The sequence below is a fragment of the Typopeltis vanoorti genome, chromosome 13 (assembly GCF_054136105.1).
Source record: "Typopeltis vanoorti isolate ZY-2024b chromosome 13, IOZ_Tvanoo_1.0, whole genome shotgun sequence".
In the NCBI taxonomy this organism is placed as follows: Eukaryota; Metazoa; Arthropoda; class Arachnida; order Uropygi; family Thelyphonidae; genus Typopeltis; species Typopeltis vanoorti.
In genome coordinates this window covers 37,852,541-37,875,173 of record NC_143561.1, presented here as the reverse complement: position 1 = coordinate 37,875,173, position 22,633 = coordinate 37,852,541, and the positions used below count along the sequence as shown (strand labels likewise).

The following is a 22,633-nucleotide window of genomic DNA, read 5'->3' as shown; positions in this document are numbered from 1 at the left end:
CCCCGGATGGAATGAAGAGAGTGAATATCTCTATAGAGAGTTCCTGAAAAGTGAAGATCCTGAAATAGCAGATGAATTACTACACAGCCTGAACTCATCTTGAAAAACAAAATGGACTGATACGGTCGAAAACCTTGACTTCAAACGATCAAGTAGAAAAGCTTGGAATCTTCTCCAACAACTATCCACAACTAACCTACCTAAAAGAAAAAGCACAATTATCTCCCATGAGAAAATAGCTAATCAAATCGTTAATATGTCAAGGGCACCTAGGGACCGCGAACATACCAAGAAAGTTAAGAAAGAACTTAGAGCTTTTAAAACAAATGACTCCTGCTTTCTCACAATATGCCTCAATCTTCATTATAGCCATCATAAAAGATATCAAAGCAGGCAAGGCCCCAGGCTTCGACGGTGTCCATCCTGAATTTCTGATTAATAGCGAGTCAAATACTATAAAATGGCTCTGTGAATTCTTTTCTGATATATTATTGACTGGCCGACTACCTAGCCAGTTTAAGAAGTCAAAAATAGTTGCTATTCTTAAACTTGGAAAATCACCTCAGGAGGCAAAAAGTTGCAGACCTATTGCTTTATTGAGTTGCACCTATAAAATGTTAGAATGCCTTCTGTATAACAGATTGTCCATACCAATTATGCAGCATGTCCTGAGTGAACAAGCTGGTTTTAGAAGAAAAACGTGGTTGCTGTGATCAAGTGCTCACTTTAACATCATACATAGAAGCTGGATTTCAGATGCAAGAGAAAACATCAGCTGTCTTCTTGGACCTAACAGCAGCCTATGATACAGTATGGCATGAAGGTCTTATATACAAATTTCTTACCGTTGTCCCATGTAAATGAACTGCATACTTAATTTCTCCATGCTCACTGAACGTTTCTTTATATTAGGAAACAAAATGCCCCGACAACAAAAACTTAATAATGGTCTACCACAAGGGCGAGTATTGGCACCCTTACTTTATAACCTATAAATGTATGACTTGCCTGCTACCATCTCACGCAAGTTCTGTTATGCTGATGACACTGTAATTGCCATTCGACACAAAAACATGAGTCAGGCTGAAGAAGTATTTACAAAAGATCTGAAAACAATAGGTGAATATTACAAAAAATGGAAGTACCAGCTCAATCCAGACAAAACAGAAGTATCAAGCTTTCACCTTAATAATCACATGGCAGATGTCACTTTACATATCTTCTTTGAAGGATGTTTACTACGACACAATAAGCTTCCGAAGTACTTGGGCGTGATCCTGGACCGCACGCTCTCTTACAAGCAAGATCTAACAAACATTTCTGCTAAGTTAAGAATTTGCACAATTAAATCAACGCGCACACACACTGGCTTCCAGCTCTTAGCAACATTGTTCCACCGAACATAAGAAAATCTTGGAGAACACAGCCCTACCAATACATTTAGATCTCCCAGACTTAAGTGTATGACGATTGAGATCAAGACATCCACCACTACAATTAGCCCAACTACTACTACAATCTAACTTTGACCTGAAGCAAAAGTGGCAAGAACAGTGGGAGAGCCAGTCAGATGACATCACAAAATTTTCTCTGAAAGAATTACAAGAAAGTTTTGATGCTTGCTCACACCTCCCATGAAAATCCTGAACTCGCTTAATAGAATATGAACTGGTCATGGTGTATGTGCAGACATGCTTTTTAAATGGGGTAAAGACCATCCCTGCATTGTGATTGTGGAGCTCAAAGACAAACTGTGGACCATATTGTGACTCAGTGTTATCTCAGAGCATATTCAGGAGACAAATTGGACTTTTTAAGTGCTACACCCGAAGCTATGAACTATTTGATCAATATGGATGTAACCTTTTAATTTTATTGGTTTTTAAAGTGACAGTGTATTGTACTGTGTTGTTATTCATGCCATGCGAATAAATAAATAAACAGGAGATCTGCTCACACGTCACCCATCTCTGGACAAATGCCACAGAGAAGTTTGGCGAATCTAAAGTGGTTGCACTTGATATCCCCAATGCTTTTTGACCAGGTCTGGCACAAAGGTTTACTAAGTAAACTACCATCATTTGGTCTGTCTCGGGACTTCTGTAGTTAGATTGCCAACTTTCTGTCTGGACACACACTGTGTGTGAGGTTGGATGGTTCCTTATCCTCTCACCAACCCTCTTCCTGCTATCAATGACCTACTTCAGTTGATCTCCAACCCAATATATAGTTCTGTAGACGACAGCACACTGCACTCCTCCCTTTCTTTTGATAAACCTTACTCCACACAAATCACCTTATCCACCACAGCCTTCAATTCTGATCTCTGTGCCATCCTCCAATGGGGTTCAGATAACCTTATCAATTTCAACGCTAATAAAACCCAATTCTGTCCTATTTCGCATAAAAAAAAAAAGAACCATTTTTTCCCAGTATTCTTTTTGACAATATCCAAATTTCCAGACAATTTGAGATTTCTCTTCTTGGAATTACTCCGACATTAAGCCTCTCCTGGCATAAACACATCACAACCATTGCATCCTCAGCTTCAAAAAACTAGGATTTCTCTTTCGCTCAAGACGTTACTTCACCCCTGAACAGCTGTTAAGATTATACAAATCACAAATCTGCCCAGCTATTGAATACTGCTCTCACATATGGGGTGGGACCCCTAAGAGCTTGACTCAATACAGAGGAGAGCAATTATTTATTAATGACCCATCTCTTACCAACTCACTCCCCCACTTTCGCACAGATGTTTGGTTTCTGAATATGTATATTCTATCAGTTCAAAAATCAGTTACACGAGGAGTACAAAGAGCAAGCAAGGAAGGTGGCATGCTTGGTAAGGGTAGTGAAAGTGCAGTGGGGGTATCAGTTATCAAATGAAGGTTTTTTTTTTTTTTTTGATAAGTGGCCAGTAGAAGGAAGAATGATTATGGGAGGATGATGTTGGTCAGTGATCATGAGAAAATGATGAACACTGAGAAATATATAGTAGAGATGTTAAATGAGCAGTTCATTAAAGTAATTCATCCTTGTGATTGTAATATAATGCAAAACTTGAGAGTAGTGGGAATAGTGCTGGAATCATTGATGGTGAGTAAGAAGGAGGTATGCGAGGAATTGAGTCAGCTTGATGTCAACAAGGCAATGGGATTTGATGGTATATCATGTGTCTTGAGGGAATGTTGTGAGTTAACAGCTTTAATTTACTTTTTTAACATGAGTCTTAGACTAGCCCAAGTTCCAAAGGAGTGGAAAGAGGGCAAAATTGTTCTGCTTTATAAAGGGAGTGATAAGATTAGGGCTTTGAATTACAGGACAATTAGCTTGTCAAGAGTTGTGGTCAGACAAGGATTCAAAACTGAGTTGACAATAGCAGAATTCTCTTTAATGGACAGCATGGGTTTGCTAAAGGAAGACTGTGTTTTAGTAATCTGCTTGCTTATTATAACAAGATGATGAATACATTGGACAAGGAGGATACATATGCAGTAGTATATTTAGATTTTTGCAAAGTCTTTCGATAGATTGCCACATGGCATAGTAGTTAAATTAGAAAAGACAGGGTTGGATAGTAATTAGTGCACTGAATTGGAGATTGGCTGTCTGATCAGCAGGTTGTGTATAGGGGAGTGATATTCCAGAAGAGGAAAGTCATTAGCAGTGTACTCTAGGGGTCTGTTTTGGAGGCATTGTTGTTTAATTTGTATATAAATGACACTGCAAGGGGCTTAAATGGTAATATACAGTTGTTTGCAGATGATGCAAAGTTAGGAAGAGTTATGAAAAGTAGAGCAGATGTAGCCTTACAAGAGGACTTGAAAAGACTTTCTGAAAGGGTGAGTGTACGTGGGGGATGTCAGTTTAATATGGCAAAGTGTAAGGTGGGAAACAGATGCAATGCAGAGTATAGGATTGGTGGGAGATATCTTAGAGGTGGAGGAAATGAAAGATCTGGAGGGTGATGGTGGATAAAATTGTGAGGACAACACGGCGATTATGAGAATAACGCAGAGTACACTGACACAGAGGTAAGGATGCCATAATTCTACTGTACAGGGTTTGACTAAGCCGCATACGGATTACTGGGCACAGATTTGGTCATCTAGTCTTCAAAAGGATGAAGAGTTGTTAGAGAGAATCCTGAGATGATCGACTAAGTCATTTTCTGGTCTCTAGAATGTAACGTATGAGGACAAGTTGAGACAATGCACATTGCTGAGCTTAGTGGATAGGAGGAGGAGGGAGAGACATGAATGAGACATATAAGTTGGTAAGAAGTAATTACCAGATTAATGTGGATGAGATTTTTCATAGCATGACGGGAGATAGGAAGAGAACAAGAACAACCTCCTAATACAGCTTCCAGGGATGGAAGCTGTAATATTGAAAACAGACAAAGATCAATCTATTTGACAGGATTCTGTGCATCATTCATACTAAAAATTATGCATTAGGCAAAACCCTATTCAAAACACTATTCAATGCGATGACCTATAACAGGAATTGGATACCATCAAAAGGATTATGTAGCTTAACAGTTTTAACCTCAAAGAAGATCCAACCCATGATGGGCAATCACAACCTGGCTCCATGCAACTCTTAACATTGTGGGTTCCAAACACCTGCATTACTGGCAGACCCAACTAGATTCTTTCACATGCCTTATGAACACCATCTTGACATATTTTGGACAAACTGGATGATCAAGAAGAGACTACTTTAAGAACACCAATACTACACTTGTTACCAGAACTCCCATAAGTCTAGTCATGAACAATGCAAAGGCATCACAAACAGGAGCCACCTCAAATTTGTAAATGATGTTATTAGGTATAGTTCATCATTAGTAATGTTATTTCTATCATTTATAAGCTTATACCATGAACACAAAATACACTTTATTCATCGATAGTAATGTTATTTCTATCATGCACAAGCTCATTACATGAACATGAAATCCACTATTATTTGTTGTACCTTTTGAATTTGTCATAATTCACATAAACTGTTATTATCAGATGAAAATATCCGATTCAATTTTGAGAATATTCATTATTATTAAAATGATCAGTTGAATATACATGTTGTAAAGTCAATCATTTTGCACTATGCGTTGAATGGTTATTTAGGTTTTAAAATGTAATGCTGATCTATATGAGGTGGCATTGATCTTAGCATTCTACTGTTGACTCTCTCTATAACAAACTCACTCATTATAAAAAAATTAAAAGTCCCAACCACAACCCACAGGTACAATGCTATGCTCAAAGAAATTCGCTATACCAAGCCATTCATAGCATAGACTACCTGTGCTTCCTATGAGTTAGCTTGAGAGTTAACTGTACTTTCCTTTCTGTTTATTTGTATTGCAAACGGCTTTTTTTTTTTTTTTTTTTTGGTAGATCATTAATATTCTTGGTTAATGATGGCCCTATTATCAAAAGTTGACCATCAAATGAACTTTGGAAGGTTGGAGTTGCTGGGATGGAAGGGGGGATTTTGTGAGGGAGGCTATTCCAGAGAGCAGAAGAAAAAGCGGGTTCAGTTCATTTGCAGATGGAATACAAAGGGATGTTGGACCACTGATTGTGTTTTAACAAGTCCGATGGAAAATGGAGGAATTATAGATGCCAGTTCGGGGAGCAGTATCCAGAGAAGCATCTCTACCAAAGACAGCTGAAATTATGGTTGTGTGTGAGAGAGAGAGAGAGAGAGAGAGATCATCTATCAGCTGAATCACTATCCTCTGGACAGCATCAATTTTTTTTTTTTTATATTTTTTTTTTTGGGGGGGGGGGGGGGGGGGAAGGTTTTTGGTGCATTACTCCCAAACTTGTGATCAGTATTCTATGGATGGCTGGCGAACAGTATCTTGAGTATACAAAGTTTTTTTATTTTCTTTTTGGCAAAGGAAATCAAGAGAAATATAAAGAAAATTGCCAATAATAGAATGAAACAATTCACAAGAAATAAATTACTGGAAACAGAGAAAAAAAAAATGGTGGGAAATTATTTACTGATGACAAAACACAAAAGACCGGCAGGAGCCATGCAAAAAGCATAGCATACCACTCAGATCCCTAAAACACCGACATGACCGACTAAAATATCCAGGTGTTTACTAACTATGGTGCGAATGCAGGTCATCTTACTATGGACAGAGAGAAAAATCTATCGAACAATGCATTGAAGAACACAACAGAGATATTGAATACCAAAGAAGGAGACCTCAGTTTTGTAACACGTAACCTCTTCGTCTGGCCAACAAGACATCTCGGCAATGAGACACCAAGTGTTATGGGATAAGTGTGAACTATTACACCACTGCTATAATATAACTGAGAGAAGAATTTGGGAATCCCTAAAAATGTCTTTGGATCCAAAACACCTAAATATACACCCTAGTATCAGCTTGTTCGATACATATACTAGCTGTAGCTAAGCAAATACTTAGCTATAGCTAGGTACATGAATGCATAAACACCCATAACATGTTCAGTTTCTTTTTAATTAATTTAAAATTTCATTAGAAATATATATTTAAAATCACCAGATTCTTTTATATCTACAAAGTAGTTGTCTACATAGATTAATACATCTTGTATTAAATACATAAAAGATAAATTTACACCATATCCAGTTGGATAATTCTTACACACCGAGCACACCAAATATATTTTACAATTTAACCATTTGACAGCCAGCACAATTTTTAAAATGTGCAAATCAACCATTGCTTCCAGCAAATGACTGTGTTCCTTCAGGATATTTCCCCCTAAGGTCCTTAAAGAAACTTCTTCCATTAGCCTGTATTGTCATAAGCCTCAAAGGAACATGTTTCTGGATCTGGCCTTCCATCCATATTGCAAGCATTTTTCTGTCTCTGTTAGTGAACCTACACATTTTTTATTTTTTATTATGGTTGTTTTCATGCTGACTGTTCTTTAACATGTTCTTTTATATGTGAGGCATTCTTTACTATGGTATTTACTGCTCATACCCCAAGACTGAGTTCAAGTGCCATACCTGATAATCTTTGTCCACCTTCATATTTCTTTATTATTTAATCTCTAGATTGATTGCAGTACATTTGCGAGATAGTTCACGTTTTGATTCAAGGATACATTTACCACCCACTATTGCAAATAATATTTATATGAAACACCAAAAACATGAAAATATGCACAACACTATATAGATGCATTCACAGCAAGAGACACATGAGAACTGGGATGATGCAATATGTGGGGCTGAGTGAATTTCTTACCCAAGTACAGATTTATATATCTCAGGATCTGTGTGTGCATGCACGTGCACACAGACAGACCCTGAGGAAGTGATATAAATATATTACTTCCTCTGATCTTCATATGTTAACAGTTTACCTGTTACACTGAGCTAATGGCTTCAGTAATTTGCACTGGTTATGTTTCATTGTAACAAAATAATAGGATTATTAATCCTTTTCCTCACTCCATACCTATAGAAATGTCTTTTGATTGTTCTGTTACTATTTAATGACTTTCCATTCTCATTCCCCCTCCCATTATTGAATTTAAAGTTAAAATACAGCAATCAAATAAGTAGATGAAATGAATCATCTTCATCAAAAACGCAAGTAGAGGGCTTCGCACAAATAGAAAATCCAGATGATAATCTGTTTCCGAAGGGATGAAAAACTATAAATCATAAAATCAACATATAAAATACAAACTTTAACCATGATCTTTTTTACCATAGCAAACTAACATGGAAAAGAATTTGTGAAAAACATCACATTGTGTTCATGAAATTCATGAGGGAATGCTTGCCAATTGCATCTTCTTATCCTTAACATCAGAATATCAACATTTTGCAAACTGGAGTGTAATTCATTAATAGCAGTTAAACTGAATGGGTCATTTACTGGCTAAAGTGTACTGGTTCGGATGCTTCACTGCATGGAATCCTTACAGTCCTAATTAAACACTTAATAATAACAATAACAAAAATGTTTATTAATAATAAGAATGGAGAACCTATAAAACAAGTAAAACATTTCAGCTACTCAGGCATGATTTTTAGTGAAGATGGTAAATTAAATATGGAATTAGACAACAGATTCAACAAAGCAGGTATGGTAGGAAGTCAACTGAATAAATTCATATGGAATAAGAGAGAAATTAGCCAAAACACTAAATTTAGCTATGTACAAGACAGTGTTCAAACCAACTTTAAATTATGGATCTGAGAGCTGGGTCAGAAGTAAAACACTTGACCAAAGACTATAGAGACTGCAGATATGAGAGTCCTGAGAAAGATTAGGAACATGAAAAGATGGCATCAATATCATATTAAAAACAAGGATATTAGGAAAGAACTTGACATTGTCAGCATCCAGGAATGCGTTAGCAGAGCTAATATCAGGTGGTATGGTCACTTAAACAGAATGGGAGAGGAAAGATTAGCAAAACAAGTGTTCTCTACCAGGTTGGCAGGAAAAAGACCCAGAGAAAGACCAAGATATAGGTGGATTTTTCATTTAGTACTATCATATCCTGTACACCCCCTGAGGGTATATACCAGGAATTTGATGATGATGATAATAATGATTATTATTACTCCCTCTCATTTTCCTGTCTCCTCAATTAATGGTTGGTGAGGTAGCTACCAGGAGTAGCTTGTTCCGGTAAGTGCTTTATGTACGTACATGTGTGTAAATAGTTGAAAAACCATGCCATCTCTGTATGAGACTGGCTAACTCACCTTCAGTTGAAAGGGATTGATAAATGTTCTTTGTGTCATAAGATGGATTTGAACCCAGATATATCTAACCAAAGGGCTTCAGTGATACCTTACTAGTAGTAGTATTAGTATGTGACATCCATACACCAGGGGAAAATTTTTACTCAGATTTGGTATTTGAAATTATTACAAAATTTTGTTGAACCATTTGGATTGACTATATCACAAGGGGACAATGTGTCAAAATTATACATTGCAACAACTTTCTAACTCAACGATATTCAATAAATTTGAGATTTGTGAAACATACAAGAAGTTGTTCACGTAGTTCAGCTTTAGTTCCAACTGACTCACTTTTATTAGAAAATTTTGAAACCATATTAATAATTCTGCTCTGGCTGATGAAATTTTATAGTTAAGATCAGTGGTGTTTTTTTTTTTTTTTTGTATACAATGATATGATGTATTGGTACCTTTATTAAGGCATGACATACAAGTTTTAATTTCAAACTTTTCCTGCTAGCAAAGGATGTTTACTAGCTTATTTTTTGACAAAAGTTCTGATTAAGGTCTATAATAATATCACTTTGATTTCAATCTGACCATTACTGTTGTAAAAAAATTTGATAAACTATGAAAGGAGGTCATCAAACTTCATCATTGAATTGGTTTTTAATCAATTTCACTTGCAACAAATTTTGTGTGATGTATTGACATTAACTGAATTGTTTAGCTGACAAATTACTATTCGGTAAACTGTCTTTCGATGAATTTTCATGCAATCTTATAATTTCATACTTTTTTCTCGTTCTTAAGCCTATTCTGTAACAAACTATTATTGTTTGCATTTGTACTTTTTCATGTGCCATTTTCCTATAGTGAAGATTTTCAGCGTTACTGTTTGTAATAGTGAAGCTTAAAACAGCATAGGTTCTACAGGACTTAGGCTGGAACTTTTCCTTAGTTCATTACAGCATATAATTTATTACAGTGGTGTTTGCTATAGTATCCATCTACTGTTTTCCTATGTGATGCTTTTCAATGAATTATTAGGAAGTTTACACCACACAAGAAACCATCTACTTGATTGCTCTATCTATACATTAAGCCACTATAAACTATGCCATCTAGTGTCTACTAATAGTATTATTGTCTGTTATTTGTTGAGTGTTCTCTGGCTGATCTGGCTATATGCAGGATGAAAAACCCAAGTTTCTGGGAGAAACACCTGCTAGCTAAGATCAGCTAACTCACTTCTATTTTAAAAGTCCATATAAAGATTCCTCTTGTTATGATGAGAATCGAACACAGGTCTTTTCCAATTGATGGATGCAATGTCTATTATTCTTTTAGCTGTGTATGGAGATGCTGTTGATTCAATGTATTTAGGCTAGAGATAAATGTCAGTTTGGAGGGGGGGGGGAAGCTGATATGTCTGGTGATTTGTGCATTACTGAAGATAAGGATTTCAGATCTTTTTTGTGAGAAAAAAAGGCAAGACTGCTGTTTTGTAGTGTTGAAGGTGACTAGGTTATCCTTGTATTCTGAAAATGGTAGAAATTAGGTTTTTGGACATTGGTTGTAGACCTTTAAGCTAGGGATATCTGAGAACTGCAAGGTTTATCAAATGAGACGAGTAGGACAAATGGAGTGTACTATCCTCAGTTATCTATGGATAGGATTACTGGTCAATGAAAGCAGTCATTTAGCAATAGAAGAGAACCATGAGGAAGGCATTTATTATGATATATAGAGAATGACGAGAGAGAGAGAGAGAGACCTAACAATTATAGAGGGTAGACTGAGCAGGGCTCATGTTTGAGTAGTAGAAAACGAACTGATTAACGTGAAGAACTTCAGATAGTGCAAAGTTGAATGCTGATGATCTCCATTGTTTTAAACTGGAACTGAGGTGAGGGCAATGGGTCAGTAGTTTAATGCTAAATAACTTTTTTTTTTTTCTTCTTCAAATGGGTTGATTAGGTTTGCTCCTGTGTACTGAGATAAGATGTTAGTTGAGTAGAAGAGTGTAGAGATATGACAAGTCTGGAACACAATTGCAGAGTTTCCATAAGGACCAGAAGACTTCTGGTTTTAGGTTATTTAAGGTTCTTCTGGTGTCTGAATTCTGATGCTTTTTGCTGAAACGCCATGGGAGGCAAATGATACACCGAGAGATGCTTGCATCTTACCTGATTATCTTCTATTATCATAATTTCTGCAATATATAACTTGGTTGCCTAAATCACTAATTATCAGCCCAACCCCATTTGTTCAATATTCAAGTGAATGTCCAAGGTACACATGGGTTCTGAGAAAATGCCATCATGGGCAAACGTTTCTTAAAGAAAATAAAAATGCTCCTGTACAAGGGTGGTCTGAAAAGTTCTCGGCCTAACAATGAAAAAATGAATTTATAATTTCAAAATTATTTTTATCTTTCAACATAATCTCCCTTAAGACTAATACATTTATTCCAACGATGCTCCAGAACCCATATCTCATCCCTGTAGTGGTTCTCAGTAAGATCTGCAAAATAGCCCTCTATAGCTGCAATCACCTCTTGATTCGAAGAAAAACGCTGACCAGCGAGGAAGAGTTTTAGTTTTGGGAAGAGATAGTAGAAGTCATGTCATATCTCCACCTGTCCCAAGGGCACAGAGGTCTGACATACGTCAGTTTATAGGCCGAAGTTAACCCTGTGCGAATGGCCAGTAATCAGGAGAGTGCTAACAGCATCGAATGAATGGATCCCATCCAACTACTAACCGCACTCAGACTTGCTTAACTTTTGCCTTAAGCCATTAGTAGCAGAGACTCTACCAATCGACCAACCTTTGCTGGCCAAAAGGTCGAGAAGCAGAGTGAGCCAAATCTGGGGAATAGGGTGGATGTTCCAACAATTCATAGTGTAGATCCCTTAATTTTTCCATTGCATTACTTGATGAGAAATGATTTTTTTCTTCTGCAAACCTGGTCTTTTCTCAAGAATTTTTTTTCGTCTAGTCTGGTGAAAAGATCGGAATAATATTCCTCAATTATTATATTACCCTTTTCAAGATAATTAATAAATAAAATGCCTTTAGCATCTCAAAACACCGATGCCATGACCTTTCCTGCTGATAGAACAGACTATCTTCTTTGGCACTGAACAACCAGCTTCTGTCCACTGTTTTGACTGCTGTTTGGATTTTGGTGGGTAATAGTGAATCCAAGTCTCATCCATAGTAACAAATCGACACACAAAATCAGTTTTATTCTTGATAAACGCCCCAAGCACTGTTCAGAGATTTTCATGCGTGCGTTTTTGATCTGCTGTGAGCAAGCGTGGCACCCACTTCGACTTGTCAGTCATCCAATACCGTATCGTGCACTTGATCAATGATTTCTAGTGTTGTTTTTGGACGTCCTTCACGTGGATCATCTTCAAGGCTGGTATGGCTGCGTTTAAACTTAGCAGCCCATTTCTTAATTATCAAGAACAAAGGAGAAGAGTGTCCATAAACTTTATGAATTTCTAATGAATTTCTTTTGGCATTAAACCTTCTTTTTCAAAGAATTTTATAACCACACAATACTTGATTTTATCCATTTCAAGGGATACAGACAACACTTTTGCTTCAGACAGCTGTATAAAACAAACTACTTGATAGAATGAATTGCAATTTCACATGGATGCTTATGACAGATGTACCAACCTAGAAAAAAAAATCTTGCCGATAGTGTTGCCATCTATGGTCGAGGAAGAGGACTTTTCAGACCACCCTCGTATATCTAATAAAATTTTATATTATATTTTATAGGTATTTTTTCTGGGAAAACTCCCATGTTACTCCTGGTAAAAACTTATTTTTACGGCTATTTTGCCTGCTTCTGTTTAGGAGTGCCCTTTTTTTTTAATGTCATTGGCTTTTTTACTCAGGAATTCTTAGGAGATTATGTAGGGGAGCCCTACATAATCTCTGGGTGTTGGAATCTCCACAACATAAAAATTAAGTCACAACTCCGACCAATAGGCAATAATACGAACATTTCAAAGGCAGAAACACCAAGCCAACGTGACATAACATCCACTTCCTCCATGAGTTCAGACGATGACCCACACGGTCGAAATGGCTCGCACCCCGTCAACCCTATTCCCGGCCCCCTTTTCCCATAAACTCTTCCGCTAAAAAACAGTTTCTAATTTGAGCCCACTTTTTCATCTTTTCCCACCCTACAAAAAAGTGCTCCGCCCACCCTTAAATATATGTATATATTATATTTAATTATTTATATATATGTATATATTATATATAAAAAAACCCGGGGGTTTTCAAATTAATTCTCCCACATTACCAATCCCCCTCCCCTACTCCCCTTTCAACACCATAACAGCAGAAGTATGCACACCGCAGCAAGAAGACAGGCACCAACGTCCAAGAAAAAAAGGTATGTGCGAATTTCTTCTATTATGCTACATATATTTGTCTCTAAAAATACATCTGCAATGCCCTAAGAATTCCTGAGTAAAAAGCCAATGACATTAAAAAAAGGGACACTCCTAACAGAAGCAGGCAAAATAGCCATAAAAATAAAAATTATATTTTAAATTGCCAGACATTTTTAGGCATCACAGAAAATTTCCTAGTTAAAAGAATGAGAAAAACTACTACATATAAAAAGTAGTAAAAATGTGATTTTAAGACTAATCTTGACACTTAAGCAAACTTTTCTTTAAGAATATAAAGTTGTGCCTGTATACTTGCAATGAAATTTTATATTCTAAGTGACAAACCACCTGAATCAATGAAAATTTGCATTTAATTTTTTTTATTATGTTTTAAATATTTGCAGACATTTTCAGGTGTCAAAAAATTTCCTAGTTAACAGAATGAGAAAAACTACCACATAAAAAGTAGTCATTATAATTCAGTGAGTAATTAATAAACAAGCATGATATCAATTATCATTTCATTGCAAGGATGCCAAAACACCATAACGAAATAAATTAATGATGAGAATAACATCAAATAATCAAAATGATACTAACCCATTTCCTACCCTGAGACGTGGAGAGGTAGTGGCAGTAAGAATGTGCTCGTTATCTGGACACCACATTAAATGAGTTGAATCGGTTGCTTGAATTTTAGCTACAAGTTTTTTAGCTTTCAGTTCCCATACTTCAACATTTCCTCTTAAATTTCCAAATCCCGACAGAATGAGCATTAGATATTTAGTTAAGGTCAATAATTACATCTAAACATGATACTTAAAATCAACTCAAAGATCAGCAGATTTAGACCTATTCCCATTTAGACATGAAACAATATTTCCAAAAACTTAATCTCATGTATAACAGAAATATTCAGAGATGAAATGGAGGTGGAATGAAGTTAAGAGAATTTGAGATATGTATGGAAAAGTGAAAATGATGAAAACAATTAACACTGGTATAAAAGAGGTAATGAAAGACCCACAAGTGACAGTGTATGGCGATTCAATTATTAAAGGTGTTGTGGACGAGAGGATGCACAAGGTTTGCTTTCCTAGAAGTAGAATGAGTAGAGTGATTGAGGCATTGGATATGAGAAGTAAGCAAGCAAGCCTTGGTAGTTGTAATACAGACAAATGACTTGACCGACAAATAATATGTTCGATGGATATCAGGAGCGTGTTGCCCAGGCATGAAAGTGGTGAGATGAGGCAGAGAGCAAGGATTATGAATGATATGTTAGTGGAAATGTGTGAGGAGAAAGGAGTGCAGTTTACTAATGTGTGGAATGAGTTTGAAGGATGGAGCAAACTATTTAAGAGTGATGGACTGCTTTTGAATGGTTCTGGTGCGAGTCACTTAGAGAGACTGCTGCTGCTGGAAGGAAGAGAAGTGAGTGCAGAGAATGAATCTGATCATGTGGGAAGTGATGTGGAAGAATGGGAGAGATTAAAGAGGCGGTTATGAATGAAGAAGTGAGTGGCACGAGTATAGAAAATGAGAGAACAGGTGTGCAAGACAGACAGGGGTTCAGAGCGGACAGGGTAACACAGCATAAGAAAGGTTGATGCTCCAAGAGGATGTGAATGCATGTGAAGGCAAAAAAGGAAGTAGATGACCTGGGATCAAGAGAAACTAGTTGGATTTGAAGAAGGTTCTAAGATGAATAAGGAGAAAAAGAAATGGCTTGAGTTAAAGAATATAGTCACATCAAATAAGTGGTATCAGTGGAACTAGCTATCGATCTAGGGATGAGCTGCTATGTTTGTATACAAATTGTAGAAGCGTAAGAAACAAGGCAAATGAAATGGTTGCATTAATTGAGTTTGTTTTTCCAAGAATTTTTGTTGGAATAAGTGAGACTGGTTTGATGAGGATGACATCCTGACAGGAATAGAGATGGAAGGGGTATGTGTTTTGTGAAGATAGAAAGGGTAAAAAGGGATGCTATTGATGATAGAGAAAGAGATGCAAGAGGGAAATACTGCCAGTGATTCTGAGGCAGTATGGTGAGAAATAGAGGAGAATAGAATGAAATACTTAGATGTTGTTATAGACTGGTAATGTAGATGGTAGTGACTATGAAATGCATAATTAGCCAAGAATTAAGAAAAGGGTGATCGTCATGGGTGATTTTAATTATGCAATATAGACTGGGATGGTGACATAGCAACTAGAAGTAAAGAAAATGAGTTTCAAGTTTTTGAGGGACAACTACCTCAGACAGTATGGAACAAAGAGGTTACACAAGGACTGAGGGTCTTGGATTTGATCATCTCATCAGAGGATGCAATTATAAATGAGGTGTCAAATCACCATTTCGTTGGTGAGAGTGACCATGAAATGATTACCTAGGTGGTTGCCAGCAGTGTAAGGACTTCTGTGAGAAAAGGGTATAAGTGGAACTACAAGGTTGGTGATTATGAGGAGCTTAGGAGACAGCTTGCAGGTGTAGCATGGAATGAGGAATTAGCTGGAAAGGAGATCAATTCAGCTTGGGGAATATTCAAGAACTGTGGAGTAGAAGTAATGTCTAAATTTATTCCAAGGGTCAGAAAGTTAAATAAGGTAGGTGTGAAATGGATGAATGAAGAGATTAAGAAAATGTGATATAGAGGAAAAGGCATTATGGAGGCAGCATAAGAGAAGTGGTGATAACCAATTCCATGAGGATTACAAAGACCAGGCAAGGAGGATGACTTGGTTGGTAAGGGTAGCAAAAGTAAAATATGAGCAGCAGTTAGCTAATGAAGCCAAAAAGAATCCTAAGGAGTTCTTTCAATATATAGAAAGCAAAAAAAAAAGGATGATATTTATTGGAGAAAATGGTATAAGAACAACTGCAGCAGAAAATATAGTGGAGATGCTTAATGAGCAGTTCATAATAAAGGTCTTTCATTCTTGTGAATGTGACATCGTGCAGAGTTTGAGGAGGAGGAGAGACTGACTAAGTGAGCTAGAGGTATATGGGGAATTGAGCAAACTTGTTAATAAGGCCATGGGACTTCATAATATATCGCCACATATTTTGAAAGAATGTGCCAGGAGTTGACATCTGCCTTAACATATTTTTTTTTTAATACGAGTCTTGCACTGTGTCAAGTTCCAAAGCAATGAAAGGAGGGCAAAACTGTGCTGCTTCATAAGGGAGGTGATAAAACTCAAGCATCAAATTATAGGCCTATCTGTATGTCAAATGTTGTGGCTAAGGTGTTGGAGAAGCTGGTGAGAACTAGGATCCTGAATTGGGTTGACAACAATGGTATTATCTTTGGACAGCATGGATTTTGCTAAGGAAGGTCATGTTTTAGTAATCTACTTACTTATTACAATAAGGTGACAAATTCATTGGAGAGAGGAGTGGGATACACAGTAGTATACTTAGATTTTGCAAAGGTTTTTGATAGATTACTGCATGATAAGCTTATAGTCAAACTAGAGCAGATGGAGTTGGATATTAGATTAGTGCATTGGATCAGAGACTGGCAATCTGATAGGTATCAGCAAGTTGTGTATGGGGAGCAATATCCAGGAAGTGAAGTCACTAGTAGTGTGCCTCACGGTCTGTTTTAGGACCATTGCTGTTTAACCTGTATGTTAATACGTTTTTATATAATGAAACCTGTGGTGAATTCATCAATAAAAACACACATAACCACAGTGATTAGTTTTAATACGTAAATATTTTTTCATCCCAAGTATCTTGGGACATCCTCAGTACAGTAATGATGTGGGGGACACTAACTTGTAGAAGTAAGGAGATTCTTGTTCCACTGTATAAGGCTCTGATTAGGCCACACATGGACTACTGACAGATTTCGTCAACTGGTTTTCAACAAGACAAAGAGATGTTGGAAAGGGTCCAGAGGTGACTGAGTAAGGTAGTTTTCTGATATCTGGAATGTCAAATATGAGAAAGGGGTTGAGAAGATGCAATTTACAGGGTTCAGTTTATAGTACCTACAAATTAGTAAGGGGTTGTTCTAGGATCAACATTAAAGAGGTTTTACAGAAAATGGTGGGAGATCAGGGGAGAACCAGAGGTCATCCCCAGAAACTGTTCCTGCTGACACCCTCCTTAAGAAGGGTGGTGCAAGAATTTTTTTTTTTTTTTGCATGCAGAATTGTGAATGATTGGAATGCCTTCCTGAGAAGGGTGGTGCCTCCAGAGAATTTGAGTGGTTTTAAGGCACAGTATAATGAGCTGTGTGTATGACAAAAGGACTTCCTACATGAGTCTTTGACTCCATGGGGCATTAGGATAATAACAATATTATTACAAATACACACGACTTATTATGGACACCTAATTATAACATGCTATCGTGAACTTTCAAAATCTCTTGATTAAAGTTGCGAAGAAATATTTTAAACACACTGCTTGCTGCAAATGAATACAGTTTGAGAAAAAACATTTAATGGCAAAAGATCAAAATTCACAACCTGACTTTGCTCCTTCAGTAAACAAATAAGCATTTAACCAAAGCTAAAATAAATTTAGTTTAATCCTTTACCCAAGTGTAGGCAAACAAAGTTTGCACTTGAAGTATCGCCAGGACTGAGTCAACTCGTAGTAAAGGTGGACCAAGCTCTCATCACTCCTTGTCTCAGTATCTCAAATAATGTAAAGTCCTTGCAGACATGTTAAGGCAGGCCTGCACAACATGCAGCCCACAATGCTATTTATTTGGGCCCGTCTGCCTGATTGAATTATTTAATCATACGGGGGAATATGAAATTAGACGATTTTTTCCTAGCGTTGAATTAAATTTTTATTAAGACTCTGCATGTTTACGTTCATGCGATTAATGTCACAATCATGTTTCTTTCAACTCGACAATAAATTGCATTTGGAGTTATTCCCACTGTTGTATTTAATAACAAATTATTACAATCGCTTCGAAGTTTTGTTAGTGCTAGCATCGCTGTGGGGAAATTCAAAGTTACATCTCCGTGATAACGACTTGATGTCTACAAACAAAAACGAATCGTATTACACAAAGTTTGCCGTGCCTTGACTGGCTTTGGCAGTGGAGTGGTTGGTTGTAGATGGAGCAATACATTACATAACTGTTATCATAACCTGCATTATTGTGAGTTTTTCATCATTAATTTTTTGTAATTAATATTGTCAATCTTGACACGAGCTTAAGTAAAAAGCATAAAATAGATTCGGATCGAGCATTTAACCGAGTGGACAAACAAATATTTTTTTACGTTGTTTAAGGACAAAATAGTGTGCATTGTTTGCTGGGAATCTATCGCTGTGTCGAAAGAGTACAATCTGAGACATCGTTTTGAATCGAAACATCATAATCTTGGCAAGTTGGATGCAAGTGAAAAGCAAATAAAAGAAGCAAAGTTATGGAAAGTCCTTAGCGGTGAGCAACAAGCCTTTAAAAAAGTGACATCTGCAAATGAAGTTGCTACAAAGGCAAGTTTAAAAATATCACAAGAAATAGTTCATGCTGGCAAATCATTTACTGAGGGAGAGTTGATAAAAAAGTGTCTGATGATTGCCGTTTCCAAATTGTGTCCTGATAAGAAAAATAATTTTGAAAATATCAGTTTGTCCCGTATGACTGTTCAGCGTATGGTGGCTGATATTGCCGAGGATCTTAAAGATAACCTGCAAAAATCAGCTAGTGAATTTGTCTATTATTCGCTTGCTATGGATGAAAGTACTGACGTGAAAGATACTACACAGCGTTTAATATGTGTAAGAGGTGTTAATAAAAATTTTGAGGTGACAGAGGAGCTTGCTGGTTTGTGTTCAATAAAAGGAAGAACAACAGGAAAGGAGATTGCAGAAAATGTAATGATGAAACCAAAAAACTATCCTTAAATTTCAAGAATTTAGTGGCAGTTTGCACTGATGGTGTCCCATCTACTGTATGTGTGGGAAAAAATGTTGGTGCTGTAACATTTATTGCACAGTATGCAGGTAAACCATTGACAAAATTTCACTGCCTAATTCATCAGCAAGTGTTATGTTCAAAGGTTTTGCAGTTTGATCATGTGATTAAAGTAGTATTTGCTCTGGTCAACTATATTCGAGCTCGTGGTGAAACACAGAATGTTTCAGGCATTTCTAGAAGAAAATGATGCCGAGTACGGGGATCTACCATACCACACTAATGTACATTGGTTGAGTCGCGGTAAAGTTTTGTACTAGTTGAATTTTTGGAATCTCAAGAAGATATGGAAAAATTCCCAGAAATAATGGATGAAGAATGGAATCAAGATTTATTTTTCTTGTGTGACATTTTGGATCACTTGAATGACCTTAACTTACAGCTTCAAGGAAAAATTAAGTTTGTTTTTCAGTTAATGTCTCTTATAAAGGCATTCAAAATGAAATTAAGTTTGTTTGAAAATCAACTTGCTAAGGGGGATATATCACATTTCTTAACTTGTCGACAGAATATTCCATCAGAATATCATTCAATGGTAAAATATAAGAAGCACATATCTCTTCTAAGTGAGGAGTTTCAGAAAAGAATGCCATTGAGTAATGAAGACGAAGTCTGCATAAAAGTGTTGAGGATCCATTTTCTGTCAAAGCAGGAAATCTACCTGTCGAACTCCAGATGGGAGTTATTGATCTCCAGTGTTCTGAAAACTATCGGGTCAAGCATATTGAGAGTACTTTACAAGAGTTTTATTCAATTCTGGATCAGGATAAATTTAAAAGTTTGTTGGATACTGCCTACCAGGTATTTTGCATTTGGGCGCACATATATGAACTTTGAACAAAACCAGACAGCTTTCATCTTTAAGTGATATCAATTTAGAGGCCATATTAAGAACGGCCACTTCAAAAACATGACACCAAACTTTGATAAAATAGTGGCAACAAAGAAATGCAATGTGTCAAATTGTGACAGTCACTGATATTTCACTGAGAATAAGTGCGATATTCTCAGTGAAATTATTAGTAAACTTTGTGTTTACTAATAATTTAAGTGGTTTTTATTGAGAAAATTTGCAGCTATATCTGTTTGTAAATAATTTTGATAATAATTTTAATTGTAACTCTCTAAAAAATTTAAATATGTATATTAATTAGTATTTACTGTAGACCTAACACATTTACTTAAGTTTAGCTGCAGTGGACTAGTCTAAGATTCTAGGTCCGAAGTGATCTGGCCTTTGGTCAGGTGGTACAAGTTGGGCTTGGCCCTCAAAGACAATCAAGTTGTGCAGGCCTGCATTAAGGGAATGGCCACTACCCAGACCGGTTTCAACTTTCATTGAGGTCTTGTCAGTGGGAGCCAGACCCAGAAGTGGTGATACTGAGGCAGAAGCAATGGAGAGGTCATATTTACTTATACGAGTTGCCAAAAGGTGTACCACCTTATTATTCATTTACTCTGGATTTAGAGAAAGACGGAAGTTTATTTTCCACTTGGTTAGACTATAATAAATTTAGTTTAATCCTTTACCCATGTGGAGGAGGACCCTATATTGAGGTCTCGTCAGTGGGAGCCAGACTCAGAAGTGGTGATTGCAGAAGCAATCACCACTTCTGAGTCTGGCTCCCACTGACGAGACCTTAATAAAGGTTGAAACCGGGCTGGTTTTGACCTTCCCTTAATGCATAGCATCATACATGTCCGCAAGGAGATGTGCTTTGCATCATGGGAGATACTGAGTGATGAGAGCTTGGTCCACCTTTACTACAAGTTGCCTCAGTCCTGAAGATATTTCAGGCACAAACTATGTTTGCCTGTACTTGAGTAAAGGATTAAACAAAATTTATTAGTCTAACCAAGTGGAAAATAAACTTCCAACATTTATCCAAAGCTGTTGAGCACAATAGCGTTCAACAAAGTTGAATACAGTTGTTCTGGGTTTCTACGATCATATGTGAGAAGTCGTGTCTCAGATGTGAGGTACTTAAACAAATTTTTGTAGTGACTGGCAGCCGAAAAATTTTAAAACTTGAAACTAAAATGTGCAAGTCTGGTTGTGGTCCCCAGGTTGGGAGGAACAACTTTCTTATGATACTTTGCTATAAATGAAAGATATATGTAAATTTTAGTGTCCTAACAGTAACTTATATAAAGTCTGCAAGAGTTTGGCTGGAGCCAGAGAAGCTAATCAACCATATTCTTGCAGAGAGGTAGTCTTATCTTGTTACTTTTCAGATAAAATCTCAACCTTGTTGGAGGTGATGGGAATGAAAAAATGAAAAACTTTTAATAATAAGTATTTGATTCAGTATTAATTGCATTGATACATAAATTGAAAATGGTAGAATGTGAAACGTAAAAAATAAAAACCTCATTTGCTATTCCAATGTAGTGGTCCTCAAAATTTATAATTCAGAAATCTGAGCCTTATTAAATTTCTTCCATTTAATTTTGTGTCTCAGTTATGCCAATTTTGATGTTATTTGTTTGGGTCATTATAATTACTGTTACTTTTTTAAACTTAATAACGAATAAACAATCCATTCTATAAGAGAGGGTTATGTTTTTTTTTTTTAAATACTGAAATGATTCTGAACACTTCCTTAATACATAAAAAGCAAGATATTTAAATTTTTGTACTGAATTGCAGAACAAAAGATAGTGTAATTAATCAATGAACTGGTGTTCTGGTGTAATTAATCTGGTGTTCTGGACTGCAGCACAGAAAGAATGAAAGAAATTGGCATTTTGCATAATTTCAATAAAAAGCTGATAAAGATTGCAAGATTTTAATTGGTATTTAAAGCTACCTTTATTTTGTAAACCTATAATAAATTACTATTGTGAACAGGCTGAGAATAATTTTATTTTTTTAAAAATATTTATTCTTATATAAAAAATAATCCAGAAACCTTGCTCTTGAAAAAAATTCCAAAAAAACATGGAATTTTTTCCTCCAAAAAAAAACAGGCTGTGGATTCAAATCAATTAAAAAAAATGCATGGGTGCTATAAGCATGTGATATTTGCATAATCTGACTGTTTCTATTGACGAGTTGGTGGATATAAGAAAGACCAAAATGGATTTGCATCATTCTGATAAGACTGAAGTGCTATGGATCTCACCTTACCTGAATGTGCAATGCTAGTCGAGCTTTACTATCAACAATCGAGAATTCCGGTATTTGAAGGATGGGAGAAAAGGTCCAATGACAATAACCAATCTTGGAAAAATGATTTTATGATTTCAAAATAGCAGTGAGGCCAGGATGAGGGTGCAAACAGATTACTGCTCAACAAGTTGAGAAAGTTGCAACTGCCATTGTGGAACATGGAATGAATAGAACACATAAGGATTATTCACAGTCCAAATGCAGTAATTGTGAGTCAACATTACTTTTTATATATAAAATGTAATGTTGACTCACATATATATATATATATATATATATATATATATAAAATCACATATATAAAAATGAGGCACATTTTTATTTTCAGATAAAAATGTG

General features: G+C 36.3%; 1 protein-coding gene across 1 annotated transcript in view; it reads right to left on the bottom strand.

Moving 5' to 3' along the window:
• Positions 1 to 22,633, bottom strand: part of eIF2A (eukaryotic translation initiation factor 2A) — a 270,564-nt gene that overhangs the window by 87,627 nt on the left and 160,304 nt on the right. The window contains exon 12 of the mRNA XM_090402822.1: positions 13,766 to 13,941. Coding sequence (XP_090258948.1) covers positions 13,766 to 13,941 — 176 coding nt within the window. The remainder of the gene's footprint in view (positions 1 to 13,765; positions 13,942 to 22,633) is intronic.